Genomic DNA, 18,248 nt, shown 5'->3' on the forward strand with positions numbered 1-18,248 from the left:
ATCCTTCTTAAATAATTTGTTGGACGTGCTTGTATTAGTTTCCAATTAAGCATGTAGTTAAGTACTCTGGCAAATTAGAGAAGGAAAGGGATGAATAGTATTCCATCTGAGCCAAATGAAAAGCACACTGGATTATCTACAGTCTCAGGTCTGCCCAAACTAAGGGCGTCTCCTTCTTTCAGAAGCTGAGGGCACTGTGCAGACACATTTCTGAGTGTAGAGGCAAGTGCACCTCAACTCATGGCTACTGTCAGCGGCACCCATCCTCCTGCTGCATAGATTAATGATGGATGTAGTTTTCCAATACAGAGTGGGATTTATGCTTATTCCCATTTGGGCAGAAAGAAGGAGCTTTTACCCTCCCATCAGATTAGCTGGGGCTACATGCACTACAATTTGCCTCATCCACAACCAAACATCCATGGACCTGAAGAAGTAGAATGAAACAGCTTAGACACTGCCCAGTAAATGTACCTGAGATATGGGGTGCCCAGCTCTCTCACACAGAGCTTGGAAACACAGGGAGGGAAACCATCAGCTTCAGAATCCAGGAAAAAACAGCTAAATTTGTTGAATCACAGATTGGGGGTAAAACACCAACACGGTTCTTTAGATCCTTGTCATCATAAAGTCACAGCTCTCTAGCTTCCCTCTGTGCCAGGTGTAAGAGAGCTGGGCATGATCACAGTCCCCAGCTGATGGAAGCCCTCAAGGGAAGAATCAAGAGCTGCTGTTCATTCCCAAAGGAGTGAAGATGCTAATGCCATGGCTTAATTAAATTCCATCACCTGCATTTTCCTTTTCTTCCTACATGCTAGAACTTTAGTGCCTTAGCTTACTTAGTTCAGTAACTGCTAGCACTTACCAGTGAAAGCTTGGGTTCAACAAAGGTAGCTCCCAGGTACTCAAAGTAAGATGCCAGCCCCTCATTAAGCCACAGATCATTCCACCAGTTCATTGTAACCAAATTTCCAAACCACTTAAATAAAAAGAAAAAAAAATAAAAGTCTTAATATCTCTTCAGATTGCTGTTTTCATTTATAGGTTAAATATCATCGCTGAAGGAACTTTGTTCAACATGTACATGTCAACCAAATATAATGCTGGGTATTCCTGCAGATAGTGAAAATTAAGTAGAAAAAAAATGCATCTCGGAAAAAGTCAAAAGTCAGTTATTTTTAATTGTTTCGCCTACAATTTCATGCCATAAGCACGTCAGTGCATTATGTCAGTCTTCTACTCTAATTTTAAACACTTCCAATAAAATTTACAGATCTAAAAGATCATATCAGGCTACGATTAAAAATAGTACATTTATCAAACAATTGCAAAAACATTTTCCAAAGAGTCACTCATAAATAAAATAATAACTTTTGTTTTTCCATGTTCTTAACAAAAGGAAATTGTCAAGGGGATAATAAACAGAACTGGGGAAATAACCATTTCCAAAATCAGAAAATCCCTATCCTAGTGAGCAATAAGACTTCCACAACAGCTGCTATGTACTCATATTTGGCAGTTCATATTTAAGAAAAAATGATAATTTGAAGATTTGTACTTTATTTGTTAATTCTTAAAAGCTTGGACTATAGCTTTACTTTAAAGTAAAGTTTAATTAAGTGCTGCCATTTATTTTATTGGCCTGCAATAAAGACAATCTGATCATCTGAAGGTCTGAAAAGTTACAGACCTTGTCAGAAGGACATACAAGTGTACTAGCCAAGTTAAAATCTTGTGCTAACTTTGTTGACTAGGTGCTTTCTTCCGGCAAAGAACACTAAATTAGACTTAGTCAATTAAAAAAAAAAAAGTGTAAAATATGCTCATGTTCCATTTGCTGTATGATATCACTGGCTTTCTTACAGAAAAGCAAATTCCTTTTTCAATATGTACATGCAATCCCATTATGAAGTAGCCCTTATGAAGTCCATTCATTCTCCCACTGAGGTACCAAATATATAGTATATAGACAGTACTATCATCCCTACTTCCCTGCAGTATCTTCTAGTATGGCATTCAGTTACTATGTAAGATTTAAAAAATAATAAAAAAAAAAGTTTTCTGTTAACAGGTTTTTGTCAATGAGTCCTATGCAGTCAGTATGCAGCCTATAATATGACAGAATATGACAAAATCTGCTTTTAATATTGGTCTATCAGCAGAACAAAAGATCACATGAATAGTATTTCAACCCTCTGGTGTTCTCACCCCCTACTGTTAAGTCACTATTTTATCAATAATCAGTGACTGCATCATCAGCAACAGAAGGAAAAAAAATTATAGACAAATAAATGTACAGAACTTTTTACCACATGCCTGGTGTCCTAGCTCATGTGACACAATTATGGCAATCATTGCCTTTCTGCTTGTGAATTTATCACTTGGGAGGTACATCAGTGATGATTCTTGGAAAGTCATTAGCCCCCAGTTTTCCATAGCACCTGCTCCAAAATCAGGCAGTGCAACCAGATCTAAATTGATTCAAACAGAAAAAAAAAAAAGTATCTTAAAAATTTTTGGAAGTTAAATGCTCACGTGATTTTATGATCACACTGGATAAGAATTCAGTGTGTAGTTAAAAGATAGTACATTTTTATCCTTTCTTTGCTATATTATGGCAACACCCTTGAAAATACTTTGCAAAATTTCCCCTTGTCATTTTTCATCTATGATTGCCAATATTTCAGGGAGCTGTATAGTAAACACCCACAAAGCCCACATCTGTCCTGTATCTTGTACACAGAACATTTCTGAACAAAAATGAAGGCTATGTTCTACCTATGCAGTTTTCCAGTTCAAATGTGGGAGCTGGAGGAAATGGAGATGTGCCCTGGATGAACATTAAGGATCTCAGAGGAGGACTGCTTGAGCTCAGCAGCAGAGCACAAACTTCACAAAAGGTACACGGAGTTTTCGAAGCAGACTTGAGCTTGTACTGAAATTCAGCAGTCCATGGGCCATTTCCAATCCAAAATCTACTCAGTTAACATGTGCATGACACTGAACCCAAGCGATGTAGACTGCATCTCACCCAGGCTTATCACTGCTGGCTTACAGCAAAGCCAGCTTGGGGTGAAAGATCTCACTTGTAACTGGATTAAAAGCAGCTGAAAACAAATCCATAAATATCCCTAGATTTAAATGTGTTTATGTTTTGGTTTGCATTTTTAATTTGCAACAGAAATCTCTAGCATTTACAAGAGGCTATTCTTGTTTGATCTAATCCTATTGATTTTTAAGCAGAACTTCAAGGAAAGTCAGTAGGAAAAGCAGCTGAAATGCAGTATTGTATTACTGTGGGGACTGCAACTGTATTAACAGCATTATGTGAAATTGTAATCCTACCTAATAGCAAATCAGTGATACTACTCTTCTACACCACTTTTGTAATATTCTTATAGCAATTAATCAACATATTGACATTGCTGCTAAAAAGAGGAATTCACCAGTGAAAAATAATTGTCTACAGTCTTTGGTTACCTTGCACGATTACTAAAATAACTTTTAAAAAAGCAACAACTGCATATATTACATTCTATGTAGGAAGTGCGGTAAGTAATTCTGTATATTATTCTGTACTCATATATTACATTTACCCAGATGAAAATTTCTTTCTTTGAAGTGCCAAAATACAGATTTGACAAATAAGCACACTATCTAGTTAGGAAAGGGAGGAAATTCTTCTCCCCCAGATCTGCCAAGATCATGGGCAGGTCCTCAAGTCATTTCAGGTAAGCTCTACCTTCAGTGCTTTCAGTGTCTTAGGGATTTGTGTAACAGAGCAAGTTCCCTCGTGACATCAGTGCTGAATGAAGCCTCTGTGAGTCCAAATACCAGCAGCAAACTGCACAATGGGACCACATGATGGCACCCTACTTTCTTGACTGAAGTGACTTAACTTGATGTCGATTTTAAATAGAAATAATGTTTTCCTATGGGATTTTTTTTTCCAGGGAGAAATGTGCATGAACATACAGCCAGCTCAGCATTCAGGTGAAGAAACCTTGAAGAAAGCAAGGAATGTTTCAGGGAAGCATGTGTTACAGTAAGCAAGGATTTTTTAGGCACACCTGGGGACTCCAGCATCTTTGTCTCTTTCTGGGATGCATAGACCAAATGACTAAACAACTCCTTTTCCACTTTATAGACCTATTTGCCACTTTATTAGGAAATGCTACTTTAAAGAATGAGCTTAATGTGAAGATAAGGGTGCTGAATGACAGGTTAAGAAGAGTCATGGTGCAGAAAGGAGAATTCAGTGAGTTAAAGCTTAAGCGTTTTATACCGGTAAGTTATAAGAAGAGAATACTGCGAGAGAACCCATTGTTTCCGTAAATGTTATAACAACTATTCCTGGTCCATTTAAGAAAATAATGAATCTCACCTGTCTTTGGCAGCGGGTAGCTGATGTTAAGCAAGTCTTCCAGAAATGAAAATATTGGGCCTGTGATATTTAAAGCATAGTCAACATACCCATTTTTAATGGCCTCTTTCCGAGCCCAAATACGTATCTGCAACAAAAAAAAGGAAGCATTATTTCAGATAACCCTAATATTTTCATTTTCCTTGTTTCTCTTCTATGAATCATTGTTTGAAAATGTTGTCTGTCCACACCATATCATGTAATGAGCTTTTGAAGAAAAAAAAATCCCAGCCCACATATTGCTGGACCTGACAAAGTATGGCCCAGAGCCTAATCCTGCTAAAAAATCAGGGAGAGTTCCAGCACTTCAGAAAGGCCAAGACTTGAATCCAACTATAGATGATTGGAGCAATTGGATTCCTAATTATTCTTTTATTAAATACAAGATGCTGTAAAACTACTAAGATCCACACATCTTAAGCCAATGTATTCCAGCCAGTGGGCATGGGTGGAAGACCTTCCACTATTTTCCCAAACAGAGAGAAATGGAAGTTCAGAGTGCTCTTGCTATCTTCCAAAACTCTTCTTGAGCTTTCTTACTGCCTGAAACAAAAAACTGATTTCCCATTGCTGCTAGACAGAGAGGAACCTCTGAGCAGAAGATCCCTGTACCTCTGAATAACGGAGACAGCAGCTGCAAGCTTTCCTTCCCAGTGCCCATTTGCTATGTCATGGTACTGAAGAGGGCAGCTGTTTGCCCAAAGTGATGGAGCAGACTGAGAAGAGGTTTATGTCTCCATCATGTATCCCTGGATACAAGGACTCCAAGTGCCTACCAGCTTAAAAGCTCAACATTTCTTGCACATAAATGCAATGGAGGGTATCACAAGGAGCTGCACAGCCAAACCCTAATAGCACAGTTGGGGAACCATCAGGATTTAATTTACAAGAGAAAAAATAAAGCATATTTGGTCAACAAAGTATTCTTAGCCTCTGAGCCCCTCTTTTCAGCCAAGGCTTCAGAGAGGTTTCAAAGAACAGATCTCTTCATTTTACAAAACCTAGACATAATGGGTAGACTTAAAACCCTAATCCCAGTATGACTTTTGAAATACAATACACATGTTTTGGGTTGTAATTCACTTACTGGAAACAATAAAACAGACACAATGAACATGCTCACACAAACACTTTGGAGGCATAAACTGAACACCTCTGAAACGTGGGGTCAAAATATCCTCTTACCCCTAACAGAGCATGGGTGGTGCCTTTTTGCTCTGAAAGAACACTAGTTTTAATGCTTGGTTTGGCTCACTGCTGTCAGGAGACATCTGTCCAAGACAAAGTTACCAGCAAGAGACAAAAGAACCCAACAGAATTTATGCAGGGGACAGCAGATATGACATGCATGTCCAATCTTCGCTTTAAAAATAAGCTTATATTGTGCTTCCTGCTACACCTCAGCACTGTCCTCTCACCTTGTCCTGCCTTTCTGTAGTAGGATGACAGTGAACTAATCATAGAGCTGGCACCAAGACCTCATTTATGAAGGGTAGCAAGTGTAGGGCTATATGCTTGACTTCACCTTTTGTTTTGGGACAACTTGTTACATCTCTTCCCTGTTCACTTTCAACAAAAGAAGGAAAGCCAAGCAGCTAGTGCCATGGCATTATTTTTTCACAGCTTCCCTTAAGAAGATTTGACTCTTGTAGTAGAAGAGGAAAACAGAATCCTCAGTGATGAAAAGGCTTCAAACACAAAACAGACACTTTTAAAGGCTAAAAAATGTGCTCATTGCAGGGAAAATAAATAAATAAACAAAACAGTTAAAGTAGAATTATAAAAAAAAAGGCTTGGAGTAGAGTATTGCTAGTATGGAATTCATGACAGACATCATCTTTGAACAATACATTGCACTTCAATGATTTGTCACAGCAGTGGAAATTGGCATCTTTTCCAATCAAGATTGTTAAGAAGATAACAGGATTCTGAATTTTGAACATCACCTTCTGCAGAGTAGCTGCCCTAAAGTCTTAACATATGGAACACATACCTACTTTTGGATTTGTATCTGTAGGCACATATGAAATGATCAGCACAGGATAATAAACTAATTGCTCCAAAGGAAAGCTTTCTGCAGAAATATCTGCAAGATTAATGTTAGCAGTTTTGCCACATAAGCAAATACTTTTGGAATGGAAAGCACAGTTTATGTCTCTGATATCTTCTAAAGCACATGATGCACCACAGAGCCAACTTCTGTCGTAAACTGCTATAATGTGTTATGCAGCCTCATGTTTACCTCATTTCCCCGCTCAGTTCTGGTGACATAATCAAAATCACAAATCACAAAAGCAGTTATATAAGTCGACATTTTCAATGAAGTGTTAAAGGTAGTAACAGTCCACAGGCTTCCATTTTCATCCTTCATCTCAGATGTGTCTTGAAAAACAAATTAAAGAAACAGTCAATCTATTGTTCTTCCAGAACAAACAAGGAATTAGTCTTTTCTGCATGTCTGTTGTTATTGTTGTTGTTACACCTCTCTTGATATGCTGCATTTCTGCACTAACTTCATATGCTTCTGGTAAAAGGCAAGCAGCCAAACTTCTTGCTACCACCGTAGATCAGTCATTACTTTTCATGAAAACATCCAAAATTTACTCTTGAACTTCTTTACTAAAGTCTTGGAAGCATATCAAACTGCATCAGTTTTAGGGTGTGGATGAACTGTGGACAATTTATCCCATGCTGCATATCTCTGAAATGTATAATATATTACAATTCAAATATAGGTTATGTGTGCCTGAGAACTATGAAGTACTTATACGTTGTATGAGTACCTTTCTTCTAAATGTGGGGAAAAATTCTTAGGGGAAAACATTTCTTAGGGGAAAAAATTCTTCTGAGCAATTCTCATAGACGTCCCATCCATTATAATTCCTAAATTACTTTGCTTCTATGCAAATCTTAAACTCTCCTCTCATGGCTGAAAATTATTTGGGTGAAACAAAAATCATGACACTGAAATGCAGGGAAAAAAAAAAAAAAAAGAAGAAAAAAAAAAAAGCATTAAGAAGGAGGCGAGAGATCCCACAGAGTCCTGTAAGAACAGTAATTTATGGAATTTGCTTGGAATCTTATATCCAACATGAGTCTCACATGAGATCCCAGCAAGAGGCAGAAGGAGCATTTCCAGAGCATTATAGTCCTGTTATCCTTATCCTGCACACACACAGGAGGCTGCAGTCTCTCTGTATGCTAAAATACTTTTTTTATATGATGTAAATACATCTTAAAAGCAGCTTAGAATGAAATGCAATCCTTTAATACCACAATTACAGGCTTTGCATACTGGAGCTGCTGTTTTGCTTTAAGCAGATGTCATGCAGTAAGACAGATGCTGACACAGTGGTAAAGGGTAAGAATGAAGCCCTGAATGGCCTCCAGCAGCCAGAGGAGAGCACATCACAACTGGCAGTAAGGAGTTATTGCCATCAAAGACATTAATTATGAATAATTCTCTCCAAATATTTAAGTTCATAGACACAGATTTTCTGCACATTTTCAAGAGATTAGCCCACAGGCAAAAGAATGCTAAATGCAAAAGATGATAAATCTACAGTCTGTTCAAGTAAATTTTCCCTCTTTTAAGGTAACTCAAAGAACAAACAAACAAACATAAGTCTACTGTTGTTTACCTACCAATAGCAGGCATGTTGGAAAGAGCCACATAGCTTGGGTCGTGGATAATTCTGATATTAAATGTGGCCTTCATGGCAGGCTCATCAAAACATGGATAAACCGTCCTGGCATATGTTGGTTCCAGTTGGGAAGCAATCAGCATGCTATATACAAAATACAAATAGGATAAATCCAGCATGCTACATTGATCAAAATCAATATACTGTGCATTAAAATGCCAAATACAAAGCACAAAGTTAATCACATGGATATGCAGGTTTCGAAAAGTTTATTATTCCAAGTCTTGATCAAATCGCCACACCTAACAGACAGCTCAGCTTGGATGCTTCTAGGGAAAACCAGTCTTTTTAAATTAGTTTATGGTGTTTTCTTTTTTTTTTTTTTTTTTTTTTTCTGTGTGTGTGTTTTGTTTTTAATATCTGGAAAAAGCTCCCAATTTTCAATATTTAAGCTATTCTAGTTTGGTTATTAAGACAGAGTATGTTAAAGTTTTGCACGTAGCAGGCAGGTGCTCAAAAGCGATACGGTGCCAACTGTCATAATTTGTTCTCCAGGGGTTGGTGTTGGAGCCCATCCTCTTTAAAATCTTTATTGGCAATTTGGACAAGGGAATTGAGTGCACCCTCAGTAAGCTTGCAGATGACACCAAGCTGGGGGGAAGTGTTGATCTGCTGGAGGGTAGGAAGGCCATGCAGAGAGACAGGTTGGATTGATGGGCAGAGGCCAAGGGTATGAGGTTCAACATGGCTAAGCACCAGGTCCTGCACTTGGGGCACAACAACCCCATGCAGTATTACAGGCTTGGGGTGGAGTGGCTGGAAAGTTGTGCAGAGAAAAAGAATCTGGAGGTGTTAGCTGATGCTCTCCTGAACATGAGCCAGCAGTGTGCCCAGGTGGCCAAGAAGGCCAACAGCATCCTGGCTTGTATAAGAAACAGTATGGCCAGCAGGACTAGGGAGGTGATTGTCTCCCTGTGCTCAGCTCTGGTGAGGTCACACCTTGAGTACTGTGTTCAGCTTTGGGCTTCTCACTGCAAGAAGGACATGGAGGTGCTGGAGTGTGTCCAGAGAAGGGCTACAAAGCTGGTGAAGGGTCTGGAACACAAGTCCTGTGAGGAGTGGCTGAGGGAACTGAGGTCATTTGGTCTGGAGAAGAGGAGGCTCAGGGGAGACCTTATTGCTCTCTACAGCTACCTAAAAGGCAGTTGTGGGGAGCAGGGGTCAGCCCCTTCTCACAGATAACTGGTGATAGGACTAGAGGGAATGGCCTCAAGTTGTGCCAGAGGAGGTTCAGGTTGGAAATGAGGAGACATTTCTTCTCAGAAAGAGCAGTCAGGCATTGGAACGGGTTGCCCAAGGAGGTGTTGGTATAACCATCCCTGGGGGTGTTCAAGGAAAGGTTGGACGTGGTGCTTAGGGACAAGGTTTAGTGGGTGATAGTGGTGGTAGGGGCATGGTTGGACTATATGATTTTGAGGGTGTTTTCCACCCAATAATTCTAGGATTCTAAATACAATCTCTCCATACATCTGCTTACCTGCTTACCTAATGCATGCTGTCCTATTTTAATGGTGCATTTTAATAAAAAATTGTACACATGGTATGTTTCAGGTAACCGTGAATAGGTGCACTTGCACAATTCTGTCAAACCACACAGAGAAGAATGTCCCACTGCACTGTCAAACCCAGAAAAATATACAAGATCATTTTCTACCTTACACTGTGCAGCTTTGACCCATTTGGGGCAAATCTTTGTGACATGGTGGCTGGAATCAAGATGTCCAGTGGCCATGATGATGGAATCACTAAGCCTAGTGGCAAAAATTTCCATAAAGAGCTATAGATATGGGCTGTTCACGTCAAGGCATCTTCACCAGGTGTTAGAAAGAAAACAACTATAATGTTTCTCAAAGCCCCATACCTATCAGCCCAAAGACAACAAGAAAGACTCTATAGGAATCAGACTGCTATACACGTGAATGAAGGGAGCAGTGATGCACATGCTAAAACTGAGCAGAACAGGCAGGCAAACACATAAACTTCAACTATTAAAACTTCCAGAAAGTTCTGAAGACTTCAAAACTGAGCCAAGTAGTCCCCGGAGAGGATACATGGATGGCATGGTCTTTTTGTTCCAGTAACCCGGATGCTATCACAAGGCCAGTATTTTTCAGTTGTAGCAGAGATGTTCCCTAATGCAAGGTTCACAGAGGTTCACACTTAGCAAACAAGACAGAGGCCACCAGGAAGGTATTTTTATAGTAAGTAACAGTATATAACAAGTCTGGCCTGCAGTGCAGATCAACGCTATGTGTACAGCATGACTCCACCTGGTTGTGATATACAGCACTGAACCATGTCTGAGACATGAGGACATAAACCTAAAGTTCCATGTTTTGAGATTCCCTTTTTCAGTACCTGAAATGAATGGCTTAGCTTTCCATTTATATGTACACCACTTCACAGAAGATGTATTGCATTGTGTGCAAGTTGACCCAAGGAGATGAGCTGGCAAAACCCAGCAATACTTTGCACCCAATTCCCAAGATCAGCCCTCGTTAAATTTGTGTATTTTGAAAGATGTTTGGCTGCTGCCATTTTCACAGCTGTGTTGCCTAACCCTGCTCAAAACAACTGTACTCTCAAAATGTGGTATCCTTTGCATTTAACAGATATGCCGTGATGCTGTACCATAATACAATTTATGTCATATAAAAGAACCCACGTGGAACATGTGCTGTCACCAGGTGACTGCTAGGACCACAATGCCTCCTTTAAAGTGAGAAAGCAGCATGATGTATTTGACTTTTTGCCTATCATTGTAGAAGATGTCCTTGATGGACCTGGCTTCCTGCAGAGTCATGTGTGTGCTGTGCCAGCCACCAGCTGCCTTGCTGTGTCACCTCCCCTCTGTGGTGCCCGGTGACACAACATGACTCTACCTTCTGCTGAGGTTGTGCAAGCAGCAAAAGTGGCTGTCCCCTGCCTTCATAAAGGGAATCAATCGCAGAAATACTCTTGCCCTAATCACTGTCTTCCTGTGTAGGAAAGTATGCTGTTGTGCATTTGATTGTCATTCTAGAAAAGATGGAGCAACCTCATGACTGCAAACTCTGCAACACCAGAGGCATCACTGCCTCTGCAGGCTCCATGCCAGCAGAAACTAACACAGACATTTAGCAAATTTGCACACAAGAAATTCTTATTCAGGAGCACCAAATAGCAGACATTGGGCTAAAGCATCAACATTAAAAAAGAAATTTGAGGACAGTTTAAATATTATTTTTCAGCAGGTCTCCAAATAAAAAAGATAAATGGGAAAGTTTCATGCATGTTACACAAATAATTGGCATTTCACACACACATTACCTCATATCATTTGTCAGAATTACTCATCATTGGGGCTCTTTTTTGCTTGTTTAAAAAAAAATGATGAAGGTATTAGCATGAACTGAATTAATACCAAACTGTGTTCTATGTTACAATTGTATCACAAAAAAAAAAAAAAAAAAATACCCAAAAGGAATTTTATTTTCAACAAAGCTTAACATTGCATAAGCAGACAAAAAAGTTCCTCTCTTGCTCCTGTACCTTTGTGCATAGTTTTCTTTTTCTTCCTTAATTATCCTATGCCTCCTTCTTCCTATAAAACAAGATCAAAGACATGCTACTTTTAAATAAAGAGAAACAAACTGATAACAGGATCTAAAGCTTTGACGACTTAGACTATATTACTACTATTATTATTATTATTATTATTATTATTATTATTATTATTATTATTATTATTATTATTATTATTATTATTATTATTATTATTATTATTATTATTATTATTATTTTCAGTCCGTGAAAATAACAGAAAAAGGAAAAATGAAGCATGATTCATGTGTAGTTTATAAATACCTCATGGACACTGCTTCACTTGTTAAAAAAAACAGCATTATTGTAAAATAAATAAGTCATGATGATGCAAAAGAAGTTGTTCTTGTAAAAATGTTTTCTCACTCAGGTGATGTTATTTGTAATATTAATAGTATTACAATACTATTGATATTTTGATATCAATATGATATATCAGTATGATATTTTTCTGTGCTAACATATATTAGGTCTGATTTTCTTCACTTTAAAAATATGTAAGAACTAAATAATTTAGCAAACCCTGAAGTGGCTCAAAGGACAAGGGTATTACAGTGAACAGAATCCTGTTCTGTGCAATGGCTGAACCACTAGTCCTTTTTTCAGGCATATGATATTCAGTGCTAACACACAACCCAAGAAAACACCAAACCTGTTATTTGCTCTGATTTCTGTCGCATGAATTTGATGATCTTATTCAATTATTCATATGAAACAGAATTAAAACATTCAGGTTCCCTGCTGTAAAGCCCAATTAGCCGTGTCAATGCTGTTCTAACCCCCTTTTTCCATCATTCTGGTAGTCGAACGTCAGCAACTGCTAAAAATCAGCACAAACACTGCATTTGATCACGTTTTTGAATTCCTTTTAACACCAGCCATACCCAGCCAGGTATTTGTACAGAAGTTGCATAGGACTACATTTGCAGAGTTGACCTCAGCTGGCAGCCAGGCACCCACCCACCCAGCTGCCCTCTCACCCCCCACCAGGTGGGGAACCCCCAGGAAGACTGGGGAGAAAACATGAAGAATGTGTGTGTCAAGGACAGGGAAATAACTCACTAATTATCATCATGGCCAAACCAGACTTGGCTGGGGAAGACTTATTTAATTTGTTGATAATTAATGCTAGACTAGAGCAGCCAGAAATAAAAACCTAAAAACACCTTCCCTCCACCCACCCTCTTCCACCTCCTACCCCTGAGCAGCACTGGGGAACACAGGGAAAGGGGGTTGTGGTCAGTCTACAGCACTTCATCTCCTATGCTCCTTCACGGTCCCTCTCTGCCCCTGCTCCCCATGGGGTCCCTCCCAGGGATGCCGTCCTTCCCCAGCTGAGCCTGGGGGGCTGCCCACAGGCAGCAGCTCTTCAAGTACTGCTCCCACACGGCTCCGTCCCACGGGGTCCATCCATCCATCCCCCAGTAGCAAACTGCTCCAGCACGGGTCCCCCACGGGTGGGCGGCAGCTCCCCCCAGACCCCCTGCTCCTGCGTGGGCTCCTCTCCACGGGCTGCAGCTCCGGCCCAGGGCCTGCTCCTGCGGGGGCTCTCCATGGGCCACAGCCTCCTCCAGGCCACATCCATCTGCTCCACCGGGGGCTCCTCCACCCATGGGGGGGCTGCAGCGTGGAGATCTGCTCCATGTGGGACCCATGGGCTGCAGGGGGACAGCCTGCTCCACCAGGGGCCTCTCCCTGCACAGGCCGCAGGGGAACTGCTGCTGCCTGCCTGGAGCACCTCCTGCCCTCCTGCTTCACTCACCTGGGGGGCTGCAGGGCTGGCTCTCACCCCTCTCTCCCAGCTGCTGTTGCCCAGCAGTTCTTTCCCTCCCTTAACTCTGCTGTCCCAGAGGCCCACCCAGTGTCACTCATGGCTCGGCTCTGGCCAGCGGAGGGTCCCTTTTTGGAGCAGCTGGAGCTAGCTCTGCTCTGACATGGGGCAGCTGCTGGGCTCTGTTCACACAGGCCACACCTGCAGCCCCCCACTACCAAACCCTTACCACATAAACCCAGTACACATACAGCCCGCTCTTCACAGCACACTCATTGTTATTCTGCTAAGCCTGGAGCAGCATACATGAGCTTAATCACAGCAGCGTAGTATCAGCATGTAGGATGATGTTCAGTCTAACCTCCTGCACTGTTTATGTTTGCACCAGTGCTGCTAAAGAAGAAGGGCAAAGATGGTTTCTGAATCTTTCTGCCTACCCTGACCCTAGCATGACTCTCCCAGCTATTTGCAGAACACAAAATCCCATTCCAACAAGAAATCTTTACAGATAATTAGTGCTGGTGAAGTAGGGGCATCCTCCTCTTTCAACTCCTTTGTTGTTGCAGTCACTGTAGACATGGACCGTATTGTATCTTTTTTTTTTTTTTTTTATATATATACATTGTGTCTACGTGTGTAGACGTGTGGTACTAATAAGTAGTGCTTCCATTTTTCCAGAATTTTCTTTCATGTGTAAGACCTGATTGAGTGGGTAGTACAAATTATCAATAATGGTAAATAATGCACAGTCTCCAGTGATCAGTCAGATTGTAAACAGTTTCTGTGTTTCTGTGAACTTCTGGAAATTCAGTGAAGTTTGGGTTTTGGTTTATTCCGACTTCCATAGAGGTGAGGCTAGCATTTCTGAAAACATCAGAGAGTTCTTATTGCAAATGGCTTTTCCTCACAGCCTCACCAGTGCACTTCTTCTCTGTGTTGGAAGGACAAGGAAAAAACAGCTCTTCATGTCAAACAGCTAATTCTACCAGCCTGTCAAGAGCAATGTAGGTATCTGAGCAAGAAACCAGGAGGTGCCAAAGCTCAGGCACAGATTTCAGGGACTTCACTTCTCTTTAGGATCTAGCTGTCTACTGAAAACTTGCCCTTCTGTGCCTAAACTCTTCTGAAATGAGAGGTCCCTAGTGGTTCCAGAAACACAAATTACAAAACCACTAAAACTTCTACCGCATGCAAGAAATACAAGAGTCTGTTTGACCGCAAATAAACAGCACATTGTCTGCTGCAGCTGGTGGTTTCAGTTACAAACTGAAGTCAGAAGCCTGTGCAGGAATTAGATCCTGAAGGTCTGACGGAGCCAGGTACAAGTCCCTGCGGAAGAGCTACAGGGCTACCCACAGGAGGTAGTGGTTTCCTTGCAGAATAGTAATGGGCTTTGTACTGCAGCCTGGAGCAGAAAGACGCTGAGTGTTTGTAAATCGCTTGTGATCTATATAACCATCAGAATACAGCTTCTTCCATCCTTAACAGCTTGCTAGAGCTTACAAAATATGTTCCTCACAATGCACCTCTTCCAAAATGGGGATGGCAAAACCCCTTCAGTGTAACTGGATCCCATCAGATTAGGAAACTGCTGGTAAAGTGATGATTTCATTCTTAGTAAAGGAAAAAAATAACAAGGTTGTGTTGCATACTCTTGATGCTATTCTTGATGAGAAAGCCTTTTAAAGCAGAAAGATATGCAAAATCCATTCAAGAACATCAGGAATGTGGGCAGGAACAAGTAACTAAAACAATATGTTTTATCTGCAATCAGTGGATTCCCTTTGACTTATTTCAGTGTCTGAACACCACTGGCATCTCTTTAAACTAGACCGCAGTCTCACATTTCCTTAGTGCTTCATGATAAGCTAAGAATTAAACAGAACAATTGCCAAAAGTCCTTTAAACAACTTGAAATCAAATGATACACATTATTTTAATGATATTAAAGCACTTTTTCTTATTTTCTACTTTGGCAGCAAAGCTGACAATAGCTAAAAACATTTGTTTGTTTTGGATTCTCTGAATTGTACACAGTATGAATTTTAAAATGTCAGTCTAATTCAGTGTTTCGTAAATAGTTTTTGACCAAATTAATATGGCACCATAAAGTACACTGATACAGTATTAAACAATTAAATGGTTGTTCCATTCTAATTTAGATTTTTTTTTTTTTTTAATTATGAAAGTTAGGCAAAGAATTTGGGATTTTCCTTGAATCAAAACTTGCACAAATATACCTGTAAATGACACTAACTGAACAAAGAGATAACAACTGAAAAAAAAAAAAAAAAAGAGAGAGAGACAAAGAGAGAATGTGAGAGAGAGGGAGAGAGGGAGAGAGAGAGAAAGAAGGAAAGAAGGAAGGAGGAGGAAAGGAGGAAAGGAGGAAAGGAAGGAAGGAAGGAAGGAAGAAAGAAAGAAAGAAAGAAAGAAAGAAAGAAAGAAAAAGAAAGAAAGAAAGAAAGAAGAAAGAAGGAAGGAAGGAAGGAAGGAAGGAAGGAAGGAAGGAAGGAAGGAAGGAAGGAAGGAAGGAAGGAAGGAAGGAAGGAAGGAAGGAAGGAAGGAAGGAAGGAAGGAAGGAAGGAAGGAAGGAAGGAAGGAAGGAAGGAAGGAAGGAAGGAAGGAAGGAAGAAAGGAAGAAAGGAAGAAAGGAAGAAAGGAAGAAAGGAAGAAAGGAAGAAAGGAAGAAAGGAAGAAAGAAAGAAAGAAAGAAAGAAAGAAAGAAAGAAAGAAAGAAAGAAAGAAAGAAAGAAAGAAAGAAAGAAAGAAAGAAAGAAAGAAAGAAAGAAAAAGAAATTTCTTAAAATCCCTCAATAACATACTGTTCTTTTCTCTAAGGATAATCAACTTATCTCCTTAAAATAAAAAAGGCTACTACTTGTTACAGAGAAGTCACACAGCTCTCTTCTGTTTCAATAAAAACTATTTATTTCATGGCTTGTGATTTTTAGTATGCATACAGTGACATGCACATATGGATCCTGCAGGTAACTGAGCATTACTTGGTTGGACCAGAGCTCCATGAACTGCTTGAGGGAGTTTACTTCGTCGGTGAACTCATCAGTGGGCTGGGAGCCAAGAACACTTGAATTTTAACTCTAGCTTCCTTTCTGACTTGCTTCATGTCCTGCAGCAATTCACCACGTCTTTAATTATTAGAAAGTACCTTTAAGTATAAGTACCTAGAAGTACCTTTAAAATAAGCGCTTTTCCTACCCCTACATTAAACACCTATTTTGAGAAATTTGCCTGCAACCAGAACCACTGAAATCACAAACTTAAGCTTCACTTGTCTGCAGGAAATTTCACATTCAGAATGAAAAGTACCCTGAGAAGATTCCCAACTAAAATAAACAAATAAGCAAGCATGCCTTGCTTTGAGGACAAAACCTGATTTGAGTGATGGCCTGTCTGGCAGGCTCACACTGCCCTGGTCCCACTGCCATAGGGCAAAAAGCAGAGGACTGGGGATGGCAGGGGGAGGGGAGGAGAAGATGGTGCTGGGCAGTGCTCTCAGCAGGTGGGGGTTGCAGTTAAGGACGGGAATGGGGATGGGAAAAGGGCTGGAGATTAGGTTGGAGACGGGATTGGGGACAGGGATAGGTATGGAGTTGGGGACAGGAATAGGGATGGGGTTGGAGATGTGGTTTTAGACGAGGATGGAGACAAGGATGGAGACGAGAATGGGGACAGGGATGGGGACAGAAACTGGGAAGGGAATGGGGATGGTAATGGGGATGGGGTTGGAGTTCATGATGGGTTTGGGGACAGCGTTGGGATGACACATCTTCCTGCACCATGCACCCTGCAGCCCCTTGCGGTCAGGCGTGGAGCCAGGAGCCCGCATCTCCACACAGCCGCCGACGAGGCCACCTACCTGCTGCGCCCCTGGTCGGTGTAGCGGGTGAGGAAGAGCCCGTCCAGGTCCTCCTCCAGGTGGCCCTGGAAGCCGAGCTGCAGCACGTAGCGCCGCCCGGCCTGCATTCGCCCGCGGAGCTCCAGCACCGCCACCTCTCCCGCTGCCTCCTGCGGCGGCTCCGGCACCTCCACGGCGACTCCGGGGTTGGGCAGGGACCCCCAGACGGCGTCTCCCGGCTCGGGCAGGGGTCCCCGGACGGCTGCTCCCCGGATGCGCAGCCCGGCGCTGTGCAGCACCGCGGCCCGCGTGTCCTGCCGGCAGCGCACCGTGATGTTCACCTGCCCGACGAAAGAGAAGGGTCCCGCCTGCCCCGGCCGTACCCGCGGCCACAGCTCCAGGTCGTAGTGCAGCGGCAGCAGGTGCCGGGGCAGCCGCCGCCACGACGGGACCCCCGGCGGACCCCCGGGGACACCGGCTCCTCCGGCCGCCCCGTCGGGGGGCGAGGGGGGCGCCGGGGGCGCCGCCTGCCCGCGGCAGCGCCCGTAGAGGGCGGCGAGGGCCAGCAGGGCGGCCAGCAGGGCCAGCAGCACCGCGGCCACCAGGGCGGCCGCCCGGCGCCCCACGTAGAGCCCCGAGCCGCCGCGGGCGCCCATCGCGGCTGCTCGGCCGCCCGGAGCGCCCGGTACTTACGGGGCGGCGGAGCCGGGGGGGCGGTGCGGGGGGCGGCGGCACCTGCGGCGGGAAGGGGTGGGATGGGGACGGGGACGGGGACGGGGACGGGGACAGGGGTAGGGGTAGGGGTAGGGGTAGGGACAGCGATGGGGATGGGGATGGGGATGGGGAGTGAGGATGCGGATAGGAGGTAGGGGGTGGTCCCTCGCTTCTCCCCGCACCCCCTCTACGCAC

At 42.4% G+C, this 18,248-nt stretch overlaps 1 protein-coding gene across 1 annotated transcript in view; it reads right to left on the minus strand.

Annotated features, from left to right (window-relative positions):
* LVRN (laeverin) overlaps window positions 1-17,995 on the minus strand; it is a gene marked incomplete at both ends in the record, with an annotated part of 42,117 nt that extends 24,122 nt beyond the window's left edge. Inside the window, 6 exons of the mRNA XM_084305442.1 lie at window positions 866-979; window positions 2,317-2,471; window positions 4,385-4,511; window positions 6,666-6,805; window positions 8,069-8,211; window positions 17,361-17,995. Of these exons, the coding sequence (XP_084161568.1) occupies window positions 866-979; window positions 2,317-2,471; window positions 4,385-4,511; window positions 6,666-6,805; window positions 8,069-8,211; window positions 17,361-17,995 (1,314 nt within the window). The remainder of the gene's footprint in view (window positions 1-865; window positions 980-2,316; window positions 2,472-4,384; window positions 4,512-6,665; window positions 6,806-8,068; window positions 8,212-17,360) is intronic.
* Between the last annotated feature and the right edge of the window lie 253 nt (window positions 17,996-18,248).

Source organism: Netta rufina, assembly GCF_964035555.1.
Source record: "Netta rufina genome assembly, chromosome: Z".
Lineage (NCBI taxonomy): Eukaryota > Metazoa > Chordata > Aves > Anseriformes > Anatidae > Netta > Netta rufina.